Source organism: Vanacampus margaritifer, chromosome 19 (genome assembly GCF_051991255.1).
Source record: "Vanacampus margaritifer isolate UIUO_Vmar chromosome 19, RoL_Vmar_1.0, whole genome shotgun sequence".
Classification (NCBI taxonomy): domain Eukaryota; kingdom Metazoa; phylum Chordata; class Actinopteri; order Syngnathiformes; family Syngnathidae; genus Vanacampus; species Vanacampus margaritifer.
The window spans coordinates 18367703-18389923 of record NC_135450.1 but is presented as its reverse complement, the minus strand read 5'-3'; the positions used below and the strand labels follow the sequence as shown (position 1 = coordinate 18389923).

General features: G+C 47.7%; 1 protein-coding gene across 1 annotated transcript; it reads left to right on the top strand.

The window, feature by feature from the left end:
• The first annotated feature begins 703 nt into the window (after positions 1-703).
• On the top strand, positions 704-22162 carry efr3bb (EFR3 homolog Bb (S. cerevisiae)). Its single transcript, XM_077552567.1, has 23 exons — positions 704-1022; positions 9456-9532; positions 10147-10274; positions 10924-11074; positions 12961-13082; positions 13599-13748; positions 14853-14987; positions 15378-15456; positions 15880-16015; positions 16090-16251; positions 16332-16443; positions 17022-17073; positions 17148-17320; positions 17390-17465; positions 17656-17817; positions 17909-18040; positions 18102-18169; positions 18244-18371; positions 18576-18667; positions 18750-18798; positions 20289-20395; positions 20484-20533; positions 20618-22162. The coding sequence occupies exons 1-23, from the start codon at positions 935-937 to the stop codon at positions 20721-20723; spliced, it is 2535 nt and encodes an 844-aa protein (XP_077408693.1). The 5' UTR covers positions 704-934; the 3' UTR covers positions 20724-22162.
• The last annotated feature ends 59 nt before the right edge of the window (positions 22163-22221 follow it).

Below are 22221 nucleotides of genomic sequence, written 5' to 3'. Positions count from 1 at the left end.
TAGTTTTGAAAGCGGGAATGTGAGCGACCAGTCCAGCAGGGTTTACCGGCATCACCTCTCGCCACAAGACAGCTGGGACAGGCCGTCCAGTGACACGAGTGATAGACAATAGATGGATGGAAGTGTCTTTGACTCAAGGGACGTCACAATTTGTACCATTCTGATCACTCTTATGCGGCTCAAAGCAGCACTTTTTCATTTTTCTTCTTCTCTTGAATTATGCAATCAAGTCACCCAGTTTACATTCAAACCATCAAAACAAACACAGGCCTGGCAAAAGTGAAATTGTTGGTCGTATAATGTTGGAGTATCTCTGAAAACAACCTGCGTGATTACAAAGTGTATTTGCCATTTGAAAACCCCGCAAATTTTCCAACATTTACGATTTACGATACGAAAGAGCATTTGTCATTGATCTCCTCTTCTTGGTTGTCTTCTCTGTTGGTTTAAGGAGCAACTTTGGAGCGTTTCTGGTGCAGTGTCAACCCTTTTCAGATTGTAACCGTTTCCATGATGTCAAAGCTTTCAGAGCCAAAGGCGGACTGAAGTTTGAGATGTTGCAAAAAAGCCTGCGATTAGAAATATTGAAAGGGTTTGCCGTTGTAATTGATTATCAGTATGTTGTGAGTACCCTTCTCTTGTGAATGCCAAACCCAGTGACTCCATGCTTTGAGTTGTCCGTGGGTCTTTTGTCTCTCTCTGGTCCAGAGATAGAGAGGTCCATTGTGTCAGTGAGATGTTGAACAATGAGACGCAGAGGAAAGCGTTGTCACAGAGAGAGCAAAGCTGTCGGGCTCGTGGCTAATCTCTCTCGTTAATACGGCCAACCTGCCTATGAGCTAAATATTGATGACTTTGAAGACATTGGCACGGCCGTGAGCTTGCTTGCATTATCTGGAGCGGCTTTGCAGGGTTGCGCATTTCTTTGGCTGTCATGCCCTTGCCCGTGCCCGTCGACGGGCCGGCCTCTCCGAGGCTGGCACTGGACTGTCGCACGCTTCTCGACCATCGTGTTGGCAAGGGTAAGTGTGTGTGTGTGTGTGTGGCCTTCTACATCCGCTTCCTGCAATCTTGCATCTCGTCATGATTTTCATGTTCAAATGGCAACGTAGTCGATGCCTTCAAATTGCCACCAACTGTCCAATTGACAGGATGCTTGTCACAGCTTGTCACTGGATGCCTCGCTGGGGAAAATCAAAAGAAAAGAAAAAAAGTCAATTCAAGTAAAACCAGCCACCATTACTACTATGAGTCCATTTTATTCTGGGAGCACACCTGCCAATCATGTCTATCTCAAGTCAATTTTTCTAATGACTTGTTATAAGTCACCCCGCAAGAAACAAATGTTTTTGGTGCCATTTTTTAATAACACCGCATCTCCTCCAGCTGCCCCCATTGAAGGCACGTAACTCTACTTTTGAACATTTGATAAACTGCAAAAAGATTGAGTGTAACACATAGTGTTGCAATACACCTCGCCCCTCCCGCCCCCCCCAGGCTTATAAATGTCTTAGTCAGTCAAGTTGAGGAGATAATCACTAGCGCCGTATGTATTTTCTCTTGTTACTTGAGCAGCGTTTTAACACGCGACAAAAAGGACTAAACAATTCATGGACTTCATATCAACGTTGTAATGTCATAGAATGCAATTTTTCAAATGCAATGGCTCTGCAATTTGGGTCAGTCAGTCGGTAGGAAAGATTTTTTTACACGTGTATTTTATTTCTACATTTATTGATATGAGGTCCACATAATTTAAGTGCAGTCCACATGTTTACACTGTTTCACAAAGTGGTCAAGCCATAAATGAGTTTGCATTTTTGTTGTAATCAGACTGACTGACTGACATATGTTTACGCCACACTTGTTTGTTAGAATTTTGATGCTGTATTTTGACAGACGGCGTAAAAAGTGCCATATCTTCATTTTGCTGCTGAGGCAAGTCTAGTTGAGCACGTTTGGGGGAATTTGGCAGACTGCCAAGGGCCTTTTCTCTTACCTGCCCCCGGCGCAGGTGACAGAAAGTAGATGAGACATTAGACCGGATGAAAGCAGGTCTAAGTTGTGGCACAGGTATATTTGATTGAGGTTGCAGATGCTGAGCTCAGCGGACACATGTGGTGGATGTCATTTGATTCAGAAATATATATATATATATATATATATTTATTTTTATTTTTTTTTCAGGAGATTGATTCAGAAATATGACAGCAGCATCACTTGGAAGACAAAACATTGATTCATAATCAATCTCACACTGTTTCTTGTCTCATATTGCTTGTGTTTGTTAAATACTACATTGGAAGAGCACCTTGAAAAAAAATGCTAATGAAATTGCAATGGCAAAAAATTGCCAGGAGTATTGGGGGCGGGGGGGGGGGGGGTGTAGTCGTGAAGCAAGGAGATTGCGTGGGTGTTAGGAATTCTGACGCGCTATCCTAATTTCACCCCACGCTATCCCCCATCTGCAAAGTGCATGATGCATTGAGTGTGCACATGCATGGATTTTATGATTTTTTTTGCTGAAGACAAACAGGAAAATCCAAGGTCATCCCGGCGTGCTTCTTTGTGACGTCGAATACCAGCCCCCCTTTTCTGTGTGTGTGTGTGTGTGCGTATAATTCATGGCATGGATGACAGCCTCTGCACCAATCAGCGTGCGTGCGCGTTCTCATGCCTTTTAGCTCCAAGCACACGTGCATGCAGGCGGCCATTAATCCCCAAGCGTGCGTGTGCGTGCGTGTGTGTGTTGGCACAGCAGCGCGTGTGCGTAAGTGTGAGTGAGTGAACCTGCTGAAAGCAAACCCGAGCGGCGGCGGCTGGCGGCAGGCGGCAGGCAGACGACGGCTCTCCAGCGTCACGCTCGATGTACGGTAAGAACAAGCCGTCGTTTGGTCAGTTGTGGCAAACGTCAGCCATTGGAACCCGCCGGACGCTTTTGGCGGATTGTCCGCATTCCTTGCACACGCGTGACTTTCGCGTCATTGGACCGCCGGCGCCCACAAGGACGGCATCTTGATTGAGCAGACTCTCGCTTTGGAGACGTCTACATTGGCTAACGATGTGGAATCGAGCTTGTGGCTTTTGTTTGTGTCCACTTTGCATCGCGTCCGCGGAGTCCGGCAAGCGTGGGCTGCTGCAGCCAAGAAGAAAATGTGGCCTTATATCCGTTTGGCCCCTTTGACGGCGTGTCGGGTTTCTTGGCTGGCGCATCTCGGCAACATCAAGATCTCATTCCGCCTCCTTTGAAAAGTTCTCCACGCGGCGAAAACATCGCGGTCCCGATGTCTTCTTCTCAATTTCAAAAACAAACGTCCCCTTGGGATGTCACGTCAAGTGAACAAATGCTGCAAGGCCAAACCGCCAGCTGCCGATGACAATGGAAAGTTAAAAGTCACATTTTCACGCTACTGATTGTCGTCAAAGTGACGAGTTGATCTGCTGACTGACTGATTGGAACCATCTTGTGCAGTTTGTAAATAACATCTTTCCCCACACACACAATTTGCATATTTTCTCTCAACCTTTGTCTTATATAAATATCTGTTAGATGCTATTCTTGATGAAATAAAGTCAAACTACTCCCCGTTTGAAGACATACGGAAAGAGAAGGTATTTGCGAATTGATCGGATATAAAACGATAGTGACAACATGCTATGAAAATACAGAGAGTATTATTTGCTGAATTTGTCGTCCGTTTGTTGTTTTTGTGCTCAGGCGGAAGGAATACAAGTTTGGCGCCATCTAGTGGAATCTTGCTGTTGTATGTTTCTTTAGCTCACTCATGTTTTTTTAGTCCTGGGTTTGAGATGTCCTTTTTTGTTGGTGGCCCTTGAATGCACCCAGGATTTTGTCAAAAGCCAAAAGTATCTTTCACCGATGCGACTTTTGCTGTATTCGCTAACGTTTATTATGTCATGTACAAGACGAGCGTGTGATGTCACTTGAGTTTGTGCTCGCTTGTTATTTAGCTAATGCTATTGATGAGCCTCGTGGGAAGTTGTTTGTGTCCAATAATCGCACAAATAAACTTTAGGTGTCATGTCACATGATCACTTGTGGTTTTTCAATGCTTTATGTCGCCATCTTGTGGCATCTGTAGGCAATGACAAGCTCCCTTTTCTTGGGGAATCTCAATTATTAGTGTCTTTTGGCCGTTTGCGGAAGGGCGGACTCATGATTGTCCCGACAAACACTGGAATGACGATGAAGTGCGCTCGTGTATGCTTCGTGTATTTGCATCAGTAGTTGGTTTGTTCCTTTTCTGAGTCTGCGTTCTTAATGATCAGACATTTCTTGTTCTGTCGTGTTATCAAGAAAAAGGTGGTTGTTAAGCAGTTTACCTCTGCGTCCTTTGGAAATGTTTTGTTCCCAACCTCCTTTCTGATGGATCGTGACTGATAAAGTGTGAATGGGACATGAAATCCGGGGCTGTGAAAGGTGTGCGCTGAAGCAGCCTGCGCGGCTGCTGTGGGCGGATCACGGCTCACGTCACGTGATCAAGGCGTGTCCTTATGGATCGCACCGACGCCCACAGGAAGTCGCTTTTCATCCTCAGCTCGGTTTAGCTTCGCCCGCCACTTCCTGCCATCACACCATCTTCATCTTCATCGTCATCTTCATCTTCATCTTCATCGTCATCTTCATCGTCCTCCTCCAGCCTTTCATTAGTCATCCTGTGTGTGTGTTGCCTTTTGTCGTAGCAAAGGGAAGGCATGCAGATCAGCTTAACTGGAAATGGAATTCAAGTGCAATATCCTACCAACTCATGTACTACTTTCCTTCTTTGCTTAGCTTCCCAGTCAAACTAGTTCACATATTCGTGAAAAAGTTAGCTTTTTCATGCCATCCAAATATTGCGTTGAATTTGGTTTGCCAGTTAATGTCTTCGATTTTTATTTTCACCCTGACGTGACTTGAGCAGAGGATTGTCGTTCTGCTCCATCTTTTATCCTGATGGGAGGATGTTAATCTTACATCAAAAACAAATGGACCTTGTGATGCAGTAATCTGTTCATGTGGCCGGGCCTCTATTAGGGAGATATAAATAACCACGTGATTGGCTGCTTCCTCGCTGTGCCCAAGCAGGGGGAGGGACCCCCGTCAGACACGCACACACATGCACTTGTGTTGTGTGCCCAATCAGGTTGTGGATGGGACAAAGGTCTCCTTGTGGGTGTTTGCATGTCGCCTCCAAACATGGAAAGTGTTGTCACTTCCTCCCGCTGGGGGGGCCAATGTCATGTCGTGACCCCTCCTCTCTCTCTCTTGTGTGTTTTTCCACCGCTGCCATTAAAACACTTGATTGACTGTTTGCACCCACTTAGTGTTTGTGTGCTGAGCTCCATCCGCACTAATCCGCCTTGATAAATCCCACCATGCATAAACTTAACCTGCCTGTGGGCATACCAGATGTGTTTTGGGACCCTCCTCCTCTTTACTCCGTCTTCCATCAGTGCCTATAGCAACTCAATATTCTGAGATGCTAACGGACCTGCAATTTGTCACCTTGCCGATCAATTTTCCCTCCTGGAAATCATGTTAGGACGTCTCAGTGGCCCACTAGTGCACACGTGGGGGTTCCAACCTCACCTCTGGTCGCCGCAGTCCTTGCGGGGGTTTCGTATTGTAGGGCTGAGCAATAAATAAATCCATCTGCATCACAACAAACACCATCAGGTTGATTTTACATAAATGTTTTGCTTTCATAGGTCCGGCTCATGCCAAAGCAAATGAAGCAAACAAGACCATTTATTTATCAACTTCAATTTGAGTTGCTAACACTTTGACTTGCACTCTTTGAAGTAAGTAATGGACAAAATTTGACCAAAATTCCACCAAAATTCCACCAATCAAATGTGACATAAACAGAAATCGGTAAGTCCATAAGTCTTATAACAAGAATAATGTCAACGAATGTGTGGCTTTTATCACTTCGATAGTCGCAGTGTCGTCTGCCGTCAGCATCTCCACCCTGCAGCCAGTCCTGGACCCTGTCCAGAGCTGATGTTTGTAAACGTGAGGCATTCCACATCAGATCTCTGCAGCGAGTCCTCGGCATCCCCCGGAAGGACCCCGCAGCACACGTCCAGATCCCGCCGAGAGCTGGCCTCCGGAGTATCGGAGCACTCGCGCTGCAACGCCAACTTCGCCACGTTGGCCGCGTAACCCGCATGCCGGAATACCGCCTCCCTCGTCACATTGTCTACGGCCAACTTTGGTCGGGTCGGTGCTCACGAGGTGGACAGAAGAAGCGATTCAAGGACCATGTCCAAGCTGTCCTGAAGAAACGTCGCATCCAACCTTCTCAGCCGGAGACAAGTGCCACGAAGCGAGAGCTGTGGCGTTCCACCTGCCGCCATGCCATCGACACCTTTGAACGTGACCGCACACGTGCCAGTGAGGACCGCCGCCAACACAGGCACGAGCGCTTGGAGAGCCAACTTTATCCTGGTGTTGGCATCCTCTGCCCCACTTGTGGGCGAAGGTGCGCTTCCGAGTTTGGGCTTCGTTCCCATCTTCGGCGCAACAATTCTTCTTAACTCTTTTTCTCTTTCTCTGGTCTTTGTCGACCCCGACGGACTTCCAGATAGTACAGTATATAAAAAAACATCCATGAATAAGGCCTCCCTACCTACCGGCAACAATGAAGGACCAATGAAGTCCCCTCCGCCCCCAACCTCACTTGCAGCCTTTCCAAGTGGACAAACGACTTTGGGGAATTGTTCAGCCCTCGTTTGAATGTTCTCCCAGCGCTCGCGTGACTTTTCTCTGGGGTCGGTCAACTTTTTCCCACAATCCCACACAAACATGCGTGGAGGCTCAAAGTTGCTGCGTGAGCGTTTGTCACTACATGCACGGTGGCGACCGGTCGTGGCTCGTCCGACGTTTGCTGCTGTGCTCCATCATCTGCGGTGGAAATGATGACGTGCGCTTCAGACAATTGATGGATGCTTGCTCAAATGCACAACAAAAACAAGAGAGCCGAATGTCATTCAATTAGGAAAATGTTGAATAATGCCACATGACTTGACGACCAAAGTATGCTTGCGGGAAATGTGTGAAGTGCATTTGATTGATATTGCGAGCGCTCTGCTGCTCGTATTTCACTGCTTGTGGGCTGGCGACTCTTTCAGCGTTCCGTCTGCGTTGCCTCAAAAGCGCTCACCCACAAATCTCTTTTTCACGAGTGCTCAGTGAGCAAAGGAGCAGATTGATGCTGGACACAGAAGGTGCAATCACAAGCTTTTAACCGTGACTCATTCGTTGCGTCACAAAGCGGCCCTCGGCCCCCATCACACACTCCATCCAGCTCTTCATATTTTCGATCCCTTACTCGGTCAGGGATTCCGTTGGACCTCGGCCAGCGTATTTGAGTCCTGAATTGATGTTTGTCTTGTACAGATCTATACAGTGCAACCTTTGAACGTCTTGGAACTCGTACAAATCGGACTTCAACCCAAAAACCTGAGTAAAAAAACTCATTTTTGGAGTTCGAACACCCAAGCAAAGCAAGCTAAACCGAACGTACCTTGAAAACGGGTCGCCGAGTGAAGCCGAGCGGAGCTGACTGCTCGCGTTGCCGACTGCTCGCGTTGCCGACTGCTCGCGTTGCCGACTGCTCGCGTTGCCGACTGCTCGCGTTGCCGACTGCTCGCGTTGCCGTAGTTTCATTTCCAGTCAGATCGCGAATACTCCCGGAGGTGCTCCGTACTCGTGAGGGCATTTTGCTTTTCCCACGACAATTGTCTTGGCCATGGGCCCAAAGAAAGACAACAGTACCAGCGGCAGCAAAGGAAAACATACAGTGCTACGAACCACAGTGCAATTAGGAAGGAGATGATTGCGATTTTGTGTTGCATTGGGTGTACTGTATGTAATTTAGTTTTCAGTCTGTGCGAATCCGCAAACTGATGATGAAACGTTGGCCGCATTCGATGGCCTTCAGCGCTCGCTATACGTCAGTCTGACCTTCCTTCCAGATCGGCCCTGCCTTCGCTCACGCTGGAACATTGACTGCTCCGTGTTTATCTGGAAAGTCCTCATTGGCATCTTTGCTCTTTGATCACCATGCATACCACCACCCGCACTCTCCTTCCAGAAGTATTACTGTTGGCCGCTCGTCATGGTTTCAATTTTCTGCCTCAAATGGCAACAAATAATCCAAGTGACCTCATTCATCCCAATGTCATACTTTCACAAGTAAGCGTGGGATAGCATGCATGATCGCGGAACCTGTTTTGAGCATGTTTTTGCCATGATGTAACTTGGCAGCACACATTTGAACACGTATTCATGTTTACTGAGCTGCCAGAACGGTTTTCATTGTTCTTCTAAAGTTATATTTTCCCCCAAAGATGGGATGAAATGACCAAATTGTACGACTCCAGGCCCGTTTGAATTTAGAGCTTCCATGGAAACAATTTATGACTTTTGTTAAATAATCCATCATATGGATAATATTTTTGACGTCTTTGTTGGCGTCTTTCGGCCCGAGCGCTTTGTCTTCAATACAATTCAGTGCTAACGAGCGAGTTTGTGCGTGTCCAGAGCGACGAGGTATCGATTGTTTCGATGGGCCGCTGGCAACGCTCTGATAATCTTCTTAAAAGCGTCCTCGGTGTCGTGTTCAAATTTCGAGACGCCAAGTGATGAAAGGAAGGAAAAGAGCTGAGATGGCGTCGAAGCGGTCAGGAAGGCCTTTTTCAGTGACCCGCCCGGCCCGCTCAAACGGGTTTGTCGGGAAGCAGGTGCAACCACATTTCCTTAACGGCTCCCATCATTCATCTTGGATTCTTTTGCTGTCTATTTCTCTCTTCCTCTGGAAGCCCCTCATGAGTCATCACTGCAGGAGTCCTTCAACCAACCAAAATGCAGCAATCAGTGACTCCCAAATTTAACACCAAAAACAAACAGAGGAATGCTGCAATGCTTGTTCTCATCATGACACTAAAGAGGGAACTTGTGCTTGAACATTAGGACCCAATTAGGGCTGCCTGCAACTAACCATTATGGATGACTCCTTTGCCAATGGATCGATGGATCAGATTAGATTAGCATCCCTTTGTTCATAATAACAGTACAAAGAAAATGCACGAAAACATGCAAAAATGTTGATCATTGTTTTCCAAAGTTAAAAGCACATGTTTGCAAATGTCAGTTTTTGAATCAACACAAAGATAAGCTATTAAAAAAATCTGCAAGTATTTACTGTTGAGAGGCTAAAATTCCGAGTTGGATCATTTCCCATTGAACAAGCCGTCCCAAAAAAACGAATGGATTATCGATTCCTCTGATTGGATGAATCATTGCACCTGCAATTTCCTTGTGATGTGCGTTCTGCCTGCTGAATCTCGCGACAAATTGCAAATGTTTCAAATGGAACGCCAGTGTTTTTTTTTTTCAATTCAGCATTCGGAATCCTTGTGACAATGTTTGTCTGTGCTGCCTTCAGGGGTGTGCGGTTGTTGCGGGGCTCTCCGGCCTCGCTACAAGAGGCTGGTGGACAACATCTTCCCCGAAGACCCGGAGGTGAGCGCCTTACATTGCTTGCGGAGACCCTTGATTCTTTATAGTGCCATCGGTGCCTTGAGATACAATTTGATATGCTCTGATCTCAAAGCATCTTTCCTAATGCAAAGGACTGTAGAAGCCGCCTACAGAACAGCTGAGCTGCATCACGTCAAGGTCAACGTGTAACAATAATTGCTCGTCAGAAGTTGACACAAATCACAGACCTTGTCTTTAATTGTAAACACTGAAGTAAGTTGTGCAGAAACGGGTCTGATTTGTTCCAGCTTGAAAAGTTTCTGTGAGTTGGGCACCAGGCCACCTTCCTCGTCAGATCTGCAGCCAACCGACCGTCCAACGGGGAATTTGCCTCATTTCCGTGGCTTTTGCGGCTGAATTTCGTACTCGTCCACAAGTTTAGCTTTTAAGCCTTCCGCTCGGGAAGTGGAACAAACAAGATTCCCGTCGCAATATTTATTCTAAATGAAGTCACCACTTTGGTTCCTAAAATATCCTCTTTGTAAATGAGATCAGAGTCATGCGAACGACTGTGCTGGCATGCAAAGCAAGTGGGTCATGGAAGGGGCGGAAAAAGTACCTCCTTCTTCTTCTTTTGATTTGTTTTCTTCCCCTAGGATGGTCTGGTGAAGGCCAACATGGAGAAGCTGACATTTTACGCCCTGTCGGCCCCCGAGAAGTTGGACCGTATCGGGGCGTACCTGTCTGAGCGCTTGTCCAGGGACGTGGCGCGCCACAGATACGGGTGAGCGCCGCCAGCGCTTTTCCACATCCCTCAATATTAACGCATTCACTCGCAGCCTCCTTTCACTGAAGCAAGCCCCTGCGCTCCCGACTGTTTGCCTGGATTTTGGCTGATTTTGGGAGGCCCGCAGAATATTGTGTTCTATTACTATAAAAACATGGAAAGTCTTTCATCAGAAAAAAAAGTCTTTCCGTTTTGCAGCAATTAGCATATATAGAATATAGCGCAATTTCATCGTTATTCACAAACCTCGGGACAGAAGCTGCTCCATTTCTGCAGCACGTCAACGCTTGGACAACTTTGAATCCCGTTAGCCAAGACTCTTTTGTGCTGAGATCCCCAGAAATGGCCTTTTAGACACAATCCAATCAAGTGGGATAAGATCAAATTAGCAGCAACGTCGGACGGCAAAAAATCCATAGAGCACTGCGACCAGTTAACGCCAACAAGAACCCAGCTCTAAACACACAACACACTTTCTACTACCTCGTCAGCCTTTTGTCATTTGTCACCCTCGTAATGGCTGTAACCAGCCCATGTTCTGCCGCTAATCTTTATGGCCCACTGCCAAGCTGATCTCAAATCCAAAGACAAGCAAAAGCGTTTGCTGATTTTGACGGCGCCACGCGTTGTGTGTCTGGTCCCGCAGTTACGTGTGCATCGCCATGGAAGCGCTGGACCAGCTGTTGATGGCCTGCCACTGCCAGAGCATCAACCTGTTTGTGGAGAGTTTCCTCAAGATGGTCCGCAAGCTGCTGGAGTCCGACAAACCCAGTCTGCAGATCCTGGGAACCAACTCGGTCAGTCGCTGATGCCTTTTTCAACGCTTGTTACAGTAGAAGACGCTCGTTTAGTGTGTCTGATTTTGAGCGGCAAAATACCCAATGTAGTTGCAGTGTGTGTGTGAAGCTGGCAAAATGGAGTATGACTGGCACCACATGGTGTCAGTCCAGAACTGAAACTGAATGGAAAAGCCTTCACTCCTTTTTGATAGCTTGCGGGCTCACTTTTATATCACATGACCAAGTTGATACATTTCAAGCACAAAACCTCTTTCACACTCTGAGGGGTCAATGTCATGTTTTTGGGTCCAGTTTGTGTGTGCTGCCTGGTACCCAATGTGCTGCATACCAGTGGTGGGCGGGGACTGACGAATTTAGAGGACGTTTGATCAAAGTCATTTTGACGACACAAGCAGCTCCGCGCTGAGAGAAAAACGAGGTTAGCCGCGGACTGCGACGGTGGTTCGACCAGACGCGCCACCATCTTGATTAAAGTCTTCCTGGCAGACGTCCGAAGGCGGCCGTGACGACGTGCGCACGTCACCTGGCCAGGATATTCATTTTGCCGTAACATTTCAAGCAAAAGTGGTGCGTCCTCAACTCTCCAGCACCTTCAAAGCTTGAAGAATTTGAAATTGTAGCCAAAATCTTCAAGCTGTCAGTTTGCCTCACTAGACCTCATTTCAGACAGCGGCAATGGATTTGATCTTTGGAGCTTTTTTCCTTTGGCTGAATTTGAAAAAAGTCAAGTCAAGTCATGCAAGAAAATAATCAGACTCATTTGAAGTATTCAAGACATTCGCGTCCAATTACTTTTGGTCAGTGCTCTGCACTTCCAAACCAGATTGGGTGGTGGACGCCGCCACAGTACAAAGTCAAAACACGTGAGCCCGTGTTCAAGGCTTGCCACAACCTTCAACATGGGGCCTCCACCGGGCATTGGGGGGCCCCAAAATCAAATTGAAATGTTGTGTGCTACTTGTTTGAATGCTTAACGCGCGCTGACGTGAAGCAGACGTTGAGCAGGGAGAGCTGAAAGGTGCGTGCGTGTTGGAGCGTTTTATCACCAGGACCGAAGCGTGTTTTTATTTGCGTATGTTCCTGTGCAGTCCATTCCATAAACACGTGAGCTCCACGTTAGGGCTTAGTTAAGGCCATGTAGGCTGAGATGAGATGCCATCCTACGACTCGACTGCTCCTTTGGAGTCAAGAGTGAGTAATGGCTGCCGTAATTGAGAGCAGCGACAGCACTGGCCTCGCTGAATTGATTGATTGATGAACTCTTTTCCCGCCGGAGACTTGAATTGACATTCAATTGACATTAAGGAAACAGCCAACGAGTACCGCCAATAATGTCATTTGACGTCAACGACTGTTGAAAGAATGGAATCCGCCATGTTTATGTAGTCATAGCACACAATATTCTGTTTGCCTTGAAAGATGATTGAAAATGCTCGAAATCGGTTGTTTTTTTGAAGAACGTTTGGCAGTAAAAGTGTTAATAACAACAAAGCGTGTTTACAAACATACGACACAACTGCTGCCAAAGGTATAAAAAGTCAATAAAGCCGTGGGCTTGTTTCCATTTCCTCTTGAGAACTTGAGAATGAGTGCAAACATACATTTGCTATTTATGGCAAATCTCTTTTTGATCATCTCCCCCATATGGACTGCAATTAGCCTCCACTTTACAGCTTATGAATTGGATGTGATGCTAAATGTCAGGAATGTTTTAATGAGCGTGTTTTTCACTCCTGATCAAATTGGATGTGGCGAAGTTTTCACGTTAATTCGCCGTGAAGTTGAAGCTGGTTTTGATCACATGAAAGCAACATCGTTTCTGCGGGGAGCTGCAGTGTATAAATGGCGGCCGCTCGTCTAATCAACTTGTTGGTCTCCTTCAGTTTGTGAAGTTTGCCAACATCGAGGAAGACACGCCCTCCTACCACCGAAGTTATGACTTCTTTGTGTCGCGCTTCAGCGAGATGTGCCATTCGGGTTACGAGGACCCCGACATCCGCACCAAGTCAGTGGACACGCTCGCTCGGCAACTTCACATCATTCAGACATTTGTTGGCAAATACCTTCTCCGTGTTTGAAGCGCTTTGCTGAAAACGTGCAAACACGGGGAATTATGTCGTTGTCATTGGGGAAGCTCGTTTTCATGATTTTTTTTTGGGGTGGCGGCACGCTTAAGATGTGACAAATTTGTCAACGAATTGGACAGGCAAGGATTTAAGTAACATCCTTGACTGTCGTACAACATTGGCTACTGTATAATAAAAATAAACAAGCGCCACCTTAAAGATAGACGCCTGACTTTGTCAAATAAAGCTGATATTTTACTTATGATTGTTTCACTTTCTTAACGGAGTGTGGAGATGTCAACGGAAACCGTGTAAATCCTTTAATGACGCCTGAGCGACACAATTGCTGACATCGCACATCTGCAAATGTTTTCAACTTTACTTTGACTACTCTGGCAATGTGTGGTGGGCTTTTATGGATTCCCTTCCAAACGGTCATATTTGCTGGTTCCCAGGATCCGGATGGCGGGCATCAAGGGTCTTCAGGGCGTCGTGAGGAAGACCGTGAACGACGAGCTTCAAGCCAACATCTGGGATCCGCAGCACATGGACAAGATCGTCCCGTCTCTGCTCTTCAACTTGCAGAGTAGCGAGCGCGCAGAGAGGTTCCGTTTGGATACATGTGCTCATGGGCTTTGTTTAAAAAATAATAGAATGGGGGGTTTTTTTCATGGAAAGTTTTTTTCCCCTCAAAAATGGCAAACATCAAATAAATGACGTTACGTGTTATTTAACCAAAGCACAAAACTTTGCCTGAAGAAAGTCAGCTAGCTAAATGCTAACACACAGTGTGAGTCACCATAGAAGGGCCACCAAATCTAACTTTGATATCAAGTAGGTCCAAACCTCGAAACAATTGCAATTTGAACCCGAATGGTGCAGCAACAAATACAGAAAGCGCGTATAACAATATTCTGTGTGCTCTGCGGGAAAAAAAATATTGCAGATACAGTAAGTCTCTTGTTTTTGTCCCAGCATGACGATCAGCCGTCACTCGGCACTCGGCACACTGACTTTGAGCAGAAATATTGCACTGAATGTAGAATAACGTCAGAGTCGGACAAAAATCGGAGCGAGCGGGAGAGGCCAAACGATGGCGAAAGGCACGGCGTGCTCCTTTCATCTCGTAGCCCGCGTGACGGCGCCTCCCGTTGCACCTCCTCAATTTTCCTTCGAGAGCCGAGTAGCGACGCCACCGCCAGGTTGCAAGTCCTCCCGCAGCAGGCGAGACGACAGAGGCAGGCTTACCGTGAATCGTGTAGTCAGCGGTGGACCGACTGCGGAGAAGAACGCCCTCATGCACAAACATGGCGGCCGTTGACATTTCTCATGGAATTCCATTTGGAATCAAGTCATCCCTTCCACATTCACAAATGTCTTCATTTTGGAACTCTACAAGCAGAGTCGCATTTAAACGTCAGGCTAATATTACAAGATTCCAAACAATAAAAGCCTTGCTTTTAAACGGGCTCTTGATTTTTTTGATTAAAATGAAATCTAAACCGCAAAACGAACCGACATGATCAAGTATCACTGGCGTAAATACGACGCGAAAAAAGTGGTATTGGTGCTTTGCAGCGTTGAATGCATTTTTTTCCTTTCCTCCAATCGTATGCGTTTGGGAATGTTTGTTCATCAACCTAATGCTGTTTTTCTCTTCCTCCCTCAAACCTTCTTCTGCACCCGTGACCCCCCCCCCCCCCCACCAGTCGGTCGCCGTCCCCGCTGCAGGCGTCGGACAAGGAGAAAGAGAGCCCGGTGGAGCTGACGGAACGCTGCTTCCGCGAGCTGCTGGGCCGAGCCGCCTATGGCAACATTAAGAACGCGGTCACACCCGTGCTCATGTGAGATCTAGAAAACAAAGCCGACTGACGGCTGTTATCTTTCCAGTTGAAATTCATGTTTCAATCGCTGCTTCATGTCCTTAAGCTTGGATTTCCTCCTCATTTCCCTTCCGCTCATCTTTTTTGCTTTTTTTCAGCAGCTTGATTTTTTTTTTCTTCCCCCCCCATCCATTACTGTCCTTGTTTTTGTCGGAGGTGATTTTTGCTCACTGCGTCCTCGCCCCCCCCTGCTGCAACGTTGCCAATTGTCACAGCACAAGTGACCTTGATGATGTTTGATGGATTTTTTTTTTTTTTTTTTTTTAGCTGTTTGTGTCATTGTGACAACGGTGATGTTTTCCTAATTGGAGTCAACAAGTCATGACTAAAATGTGCAATTCTTCCCTGAAGGCACCTGGACAATCACTCGCTGTGGCAGGGGAAGACCTTCGCCGTGCGGTGCTTTAAAATCATCATGTACTCCATTCAGGTAAGTGCCACATTGACGCCATTTTGGAATTGGAACCGTGTGATGAGGCACCACTTGAACACGTATCGATTCATGTTGAAATGTTGCGGAACCAGCTGCAAGGATGTTGATGATGTCATGAAAGAAATGCATGAACATTTCTGCCACCTGATTTGGACCTGCACAGGATTGTCATGGCTTTAATTGCTTTTATATACAAAAAGCAAATCTTTGTTTGGTCCGAGGTGACATCCACATCGTTGCCTCTGACGTTGTGAGAAATCATTTAACTAATGAATTGTGATGTTTGAAAAATGTGTGCTAATGTGGGTGTTCCACAGGGATCCTAACTAGATCATCTCCCCCCCAGCCATGTAGCTCATTGTACATGCATTGCAGTGGGATTGATTATTTTTTTTTTTCTCCCGCTGCTGCTGATTTCAGTCGCAGCATTCGCACTTGGTCATCCAGCAACTTCTCGGCCATCTGGACGCCAACAGCAAGAATTCGGCCACCGTCCGAGCTGGCATCGTTGAGGTTTTGCTGGAGGCGGCCGCCATCGCGGCCAGCGGCTCCGTAGGTCCGAAGAGCAGGCCGGCGCGGCGCCCCGGCGCACCTGGCCTCTTTTTGACGCCTTTTGCGTTTGCCTTGCAGGCCCGACTGTGCTGGAGGTGTTCAACACGTTGCTGCGACAACTCCGTCTTAGCGGCGACTACGAGCTGACCGGCTCTTATGACGGCGGCGCCAACATCGGCACCAAGATCATCAAAGCTCACGAGGAGAGGCAGCTGCAGGAAGCCGTCATCAGAACCATCGGTCAGCGTGCCACTCGTGCTTTCCCTGAAAACTGCATTTCCATTTCAATGTGTCTAATGTTCATCTTCTGTGTCACTCAGGTTCTTTTGCCAACACGTTACCGACCTACCAGCGGTCCGAAGTCATGCTCTTCATCATGGGCAAGATCCCCGTTCCCGGTGTTCACCCGCTCCTACCGTCTTCGGCTTCTGGGTACTCCCTCAAAACGCCACACTTCGCCCATTATTATTAGGGCTGGCAGGCAATTTCAAAAAAATTCTACCGTCGATAATCTTAGGACTTCAACAGTTAACTCATGATTAATCGCACAACAACATATTTTTCTTTTCATACTCTTTTTAACGTAAAAGTGGGAAAAATGTTCAACTGATAGAAAAATGGCCGCATCTTTTAGTAATACAGAATTCATAAGATTCATTTTATAAGATGTACTGTAAAAAATGAGTGATATTGATTTGTGCCGATGCCAGCTTAGTGCATTTTGCTTTTCATATTGAGGGATATTTAGTCTTGTAAGTAACATTTTTTTTAAATCGTAAAATGCAACTAGAACCCAGTCTCCACAAATATTTGCATTATTATTACATTTATGAATGCCAAATTTTGACCTGTACGCGCGACTGGAATTCCCCCAGCACAGGATTTCCAAGTAAGGGTCAGTGGCTTTAAAGGAACGCACAAATGTTGACGCCTCCAACTATTATTATTATTATTGTTGTTGCTATTGAAAATCTCCAATTGTTGCGTTAATGGTTTTCATCCCGTGTCAGGCCCGAGGGCACCAGGATGATTCAGGTTATGTTACTCAAGTCATTGGTCCAGGTAAGCAAGTCTGCGTCTGAGCTCAACATGACTCGTCGGGATATCAAATGAAATGAAGGTTGCGTTTTGCGCAGGTGACGGCAGGATTCCAGACCACCAACATGCTCACCGCCCTGCCCAGCTCCTTCCTGGAGCCTCTGCTCTCTTTCTCCCTGACCGAAGAGCCCGAGGTTCGACTGCTGGTGCTCCAAATCCTCCTCAGTCTCATCGACAGGCATGACAACCGGCCCAAATTCTCCAACATCAGGTGCGTACCCGGAAGGGCCCCTCCCGCTCGGCGCTCGGCCGCCGCTGAACTCGACTTTTCCCTCCGCAGCATCATCAGCGACATCTCGGTGCTGAAACTCAAAGTGGACAAGTGCTCCAGACAGGACAACCTGTTCATGAAAAAGGTATGCGGAGAAGCGATGGCGAGCGATGGCGAGCCATGGCGAGCGATGGCGAGCGATGGCGAGCCATGGCGAGCGATGGCGAGCCATGGCGAGCGATGGCGAGCGATGGCGAGCCATGGCGAGCGATGGCGAGCGATGGCGAGCCATGGCGAGCGTGCGGTCTTGAAGACGTTGCGCCTTCTCCCGCCAGCACGGCCAGCAGCTGTACCGGCACATCTACTTGGGCTGCAAAGAGCAGAGCAGCGGCAGGCAGCACTACGAGAGCCTCTTTGCCTTGCTGGGCCTTCTCAGCGTGGAGCTCGCCAACGAGGAAGTGGTGGTCGACCTCATTCGTCTGGCGCTCGCCCTGCAGGTCGCCATGGAATGCAAGAACATGTTTGGCCACACGTGGCGTTGCGTGTCGTGGGCGAAAGATGACAAATCCCAGGGTTCTCCCCGCGTAGGACCTGGCGGTGTCGACGGAGGACGCGTTAGCCGTTTATAACCGCTGTGCCGTGCACGCGCTGGCCGCCGCCTACCTCAACCTCATCTGCCAGCTGACCACCGTGCCCGCCTTCTGCCAGCACATACACGAGGTCAGTTTGCCGTCTGCGCTGCCGCGAGGTTCCGCGTTCCACGCTCTCCGCTCGTCCTCAGGTGATCGAGGTGCGACAGAAAGAAAGTCCTTACCTGCTGCCCGAGGATGTTTTCATCGACGTGCCCAGGTACGCGCGTGCCGCATTTTGCCATCCAGTGACGTGTCGGCTCACCTCTCCTCGACTTCCCTCCCCTTTTTTAGACTCCCCTCCTCGCTTGACAAGGTGGAAGGCCACGTGCTGTTCCTGCAGTCCAAGATCACGGAAGTCCTCGGAGGCAGCGGTTACAACACGGAGCGACTGGCCACGCCTTACGTCCCCCAGTATACCGGTGAGGACGTCCCCAGCTCGTCATATGGCCGTTCTGTCAGCGGGTGGCGCAATTTCCCCATCTATCCAATCCAAGCCACTTTATTTCTACAGCACATTTGATAAGCAAGCGTTTCCAAAGCGCTGCACAAGTCACAAAGCAAATGATTTGTTTTCAAATGCGTCTGCTTTTCCTCTCCAATGTCCTCTTGCCGCGTTTGTCCAGATGAGGACCGGCTGTCAAAGAGGAAGAGCATCGGGGAGACCATCTCGCTTCAAGTTGAAGTGGAGTCCCGAAACAGTCCAGAGAAAGAGGAGGTCCTTGCCAAAAGTCCTTTTCGCGCGTTGCAAAGTCATGTGCTCACTCATCACCTTCTGCCAACTCTTGTCGTGTTTTTAGCGAACTCCCGCTGAAGAGATCACCTTCGAAACGTTGAAGAACGCCATCGGTATGTCCGCTCGCTCCACAGACTTTCATCCAAACAGAAACATGAGAATGAATGAATGTGCAGACCGCCGCCGATTGCATGTTGAAGCTTTCGCGTTCATCCGAACGTCTGAAGGCTTCAATGTCAACACGAGTGTTTATTGCATGACCTCATCATGAATTCTCATCGTCTGGCGTGGACACGGAGAAGATATTTGCGGAGACCAGGCCAGGCCAGGCCGTCCTGCGTGTCTTCTGTCTTGAGCTTCAACAAAAAGGCCAGTTGCTTGATTTTTGCTGTGGACTGCAAACACCTGCTTCTGGTATCCATCCGTCCATTTCCTGAAGTGCTCATTCATCACAAGGGTCGCGACCCTGACCCTCCCAGCTGGCTTTGGACAGTAGGCGGGGTACACCCTCAACTGCTTGTCGGCCCTTCCAGGGTGCATCTGCTATCCCAAGATGAATATGAGACAAGTCGTAACTTTTTCTGAGCAGGTATTTGCGCCACATCGGGATCTGAAAGCACAACTTTGAAGCTACTCTCAAAATGACAAAATACTTTTGTCACAGGCGAGACACTTTGATTCTATCCAAGTCTCTCTCTCCCGACTTCAACCTCGGGCTGGGCGATAAAATGGCCCAAAAATAAGAAACTCCATTTTTGCAGTCATTCAGGACGATTAGGATTTGAATGGATTTCAATCGAATAAATTCAGAAAACATTTAATGGTTTCAATGTTCAGACAACAACAATGTATGCTGATTCTAAATCAGTTTTAAGCATTCATCGTTTGTGCTTAAATGCCACAATTAAGGAATTGCTATTTGTAAACATGTCTTGTAAAGCGCCCATCCAGCGTTTTGCCACTTGTGCAAAATTCTAACTCCCAAAAATATTTTGATCTAACAGAACTAAAGAACAACAACAACTTAATCATCAAAAAGACCAAATTAGCTTTAACGATGTAGCAAATTTTCAACGATTCGATTTTTAAAATGACAATGTATCGAATTCATTCCATTTATTGCCCAGCCCTTCTTCAACCCTAAAGTGGCTCACCTCAAAATACTTTTGATGTTGAGTATTAGATCCTGATGTATCGGCCTGCAAATAAAAGTTCAAATGTTGATCTCAACTTGATCTTTTCAAGTGCACGACATATGTCTTCAATCTACAGCAAAAATAAATGCGGTTCCATTTAGGGAGTCGTGCTCGTAATTCACAAAAGCCTCAATTGAAATGTAGAGCGAGCCGACATTTGGCCGGGCCCAGATGGCACCAATCATGTGATGTCTTGCTGTCGTGGGACTAATAAGTCCACGGAAACGCCAACTGGCACATGTAAACGTTGTTGTCGCCGCGAGTGTGTCACGTCCCGGGTGGCCAATCTACGGCCGATCAGCACTTTTGCAATTCTGCAACCTTTCGGAGGCCAAAAGTCACCATTGACGGACGTATTTATTCTGGAGGCCTTTGTTGTAAGTTGTCTTGTTTGTGTCTCCCCCTAGTGGACAGCGTGGGCATGGAGGAGCAGGAGAGGGAGCGGAGGAGGCAAGTGGTGGAAAAGTTCCAGAAAGCTCCGTTTGAGGAGATTGCTGCCCACTGCGGCGCTCGGGTACGACAAAACTTTTTCTCTCTCTCTCTCTCTCTCTCTCTCGTCCTGCTGTTTGTCTCACATCGCACTCGCTTTTTGTCTTGCTCAGGCCACGCTGCTGCAGAGCAAACTCAACCAGATCTTTGAGATTACCATCAGGTGAGCCGCTGTGTGCGTGCGTGCGTGCGTGCGTGTCGCCACCATTTTCCATTTGATGATGACGCAAGGCCCGTTTGTTGGCAGGCCCCCGCCCAGCCCGTCCGGGACCATCTCGTCCGGGTACGGCCAGAGCCAGTCTCGTTCGGTGCCCATCTACGAGATGAAGTTTCCCGACCTTTGCGTGTATTGAGCTGACCAAACCAACTTTTCATCCTCCCCTTGGGGGCAAACCGCAAGCGCGGCTTTTGTTGACGGGGGCCGGGGGGGGGGGGGGGGGGGGTCAATGCAGATGCTGCAAGCTCCAAACTTTGATAACAAGCCACTTTTTCCTCTCGCTCGCCATGGACAAACTTTTACATCCTCTGCACTGATTTCTGTTTTATTTGTTTTTTTTTAGGGTTAGCCAATCGTGATTTCCATCATCCATGCGGCCGCGCTTTTACCCTTAGCTATTATTCAAACATTCCTTTTTAACAGTAGGATCATAATGTCTTTCAACAGATCATCCAAAGTAAAGTATAAATGTGTACATATGGAGAAAGGATATAAATCTTGAAGCTCGTGTACAGTCAGGAGGTATGCACGGGTGGGTGGGCCGGCGTGGGGGTGTGTGTGTGTATATATATAAATATATATATATATACACACATTGTATGTAATGTATAGAAAGTCACATTTGAACTGCTAAATTGAAATGTGTCATACATGTAAATGTTCTTATTCTGATTAGCAGGCTGGACTTTCCCCAAGTGGAGCTTTGTTGCCATAGTGTGTTGACTGAGTCAGCGCGTGTGCGTGCGTGTGCGCGCGCGCGTGTGCGTGTGGGTTGGCGCCTCCGAGCGCTGCCGTCTTGCCAACTGCCAGCCATCGCCAGTCGCTGCGCAAACAATAAGCTGCCCGTAAATCAAGCGGCAGTTCTTGTATGCGTTGCAAGACGGCGAAAGGTTCGAGTCCGTCCCGACAGACTTAAACACCATCGAGGATGCATTTTGCCTCTTAAAGATGAAACTGACGAGAATAAACGGCCCAAAAGCAAACAACTGAAATGTGAAAAATCATCACAAACAATGGAAGGAAAATCAAGTGTCAACTGTGCCAACTGCGGACCGTGCGTGCGTGCGTGTGAAAGACGGACGCAACAATCCAGATTGTTGTGGCGCTGTGACCTCTGACCTTCTGTGAGTTGAGTGTTTGTGATGCGTTTGGTCGCCCAGTGGGTTGTCGTGCGTGGAAAGCGGACGCCGTCACCTGATAAATGTCCTGCTCGCCATCGTCAAACTCTTCCTTGTTCGCAGTCGTGTCATGTGACTCTTCTGTCATCTATCAAGCGTCCCGATTGACATTTGAAAACGTGACGCTCCCTGCCACCTCATTGTGCCCGTCCAGTTGTGGATATGTCCAATTGCAAAGGTCGCGGTGTCCGTCCGTCCGTCCGTCCGTCCGTGTAAAGTCCTCCTGTCAACTTTGCACTTCGGGAAGTGCAGGTGCAAGGCAGCTTTCTTTTCTTGTGCTTTTCGGGACGTGAATGGAAAGAGGCCTTGGCGCCGGTCGTTCACGTGTCCTACCTGACGTTGCATGCAATTCCTGTCATGTGTTAGTTGTCCAATAAAAGTTGCCCGTCGACCACAATCACCTTTGGCCTTCCCTGGTCTTTTTGCAGGCCGACTCAGCAGCACCGTGCCAAAAGG

What these genes read in the sequence shown, in the direction of transcription:
- efr3bb (XM_077552567.1), top strand. Translation starts at nt 935, where the DNA reads ATGCCCTTGCCCGTGCCCGTCGACGGGCCGGCCTCTCCGAGGCTGGCA. An exon ending in TACTCAAGTCATTGGTCCAG is followed by an intron (nt 17,074 to 17,147) that starts GTAAGCAAGTCT and finishes CGTTTTGCGCAG; the next exon opens with GTGACGGCAGGATTCCAGAC. An exon ending in ACAACCTGTTCATGAAAAAG is followed by an intron (nt 17,466 to 17,655) that starts GTATGCGGAGAA and finishes TTCTCCCGCCAG; the next exon opens with CACGGCCAGCAGCTGTACCG.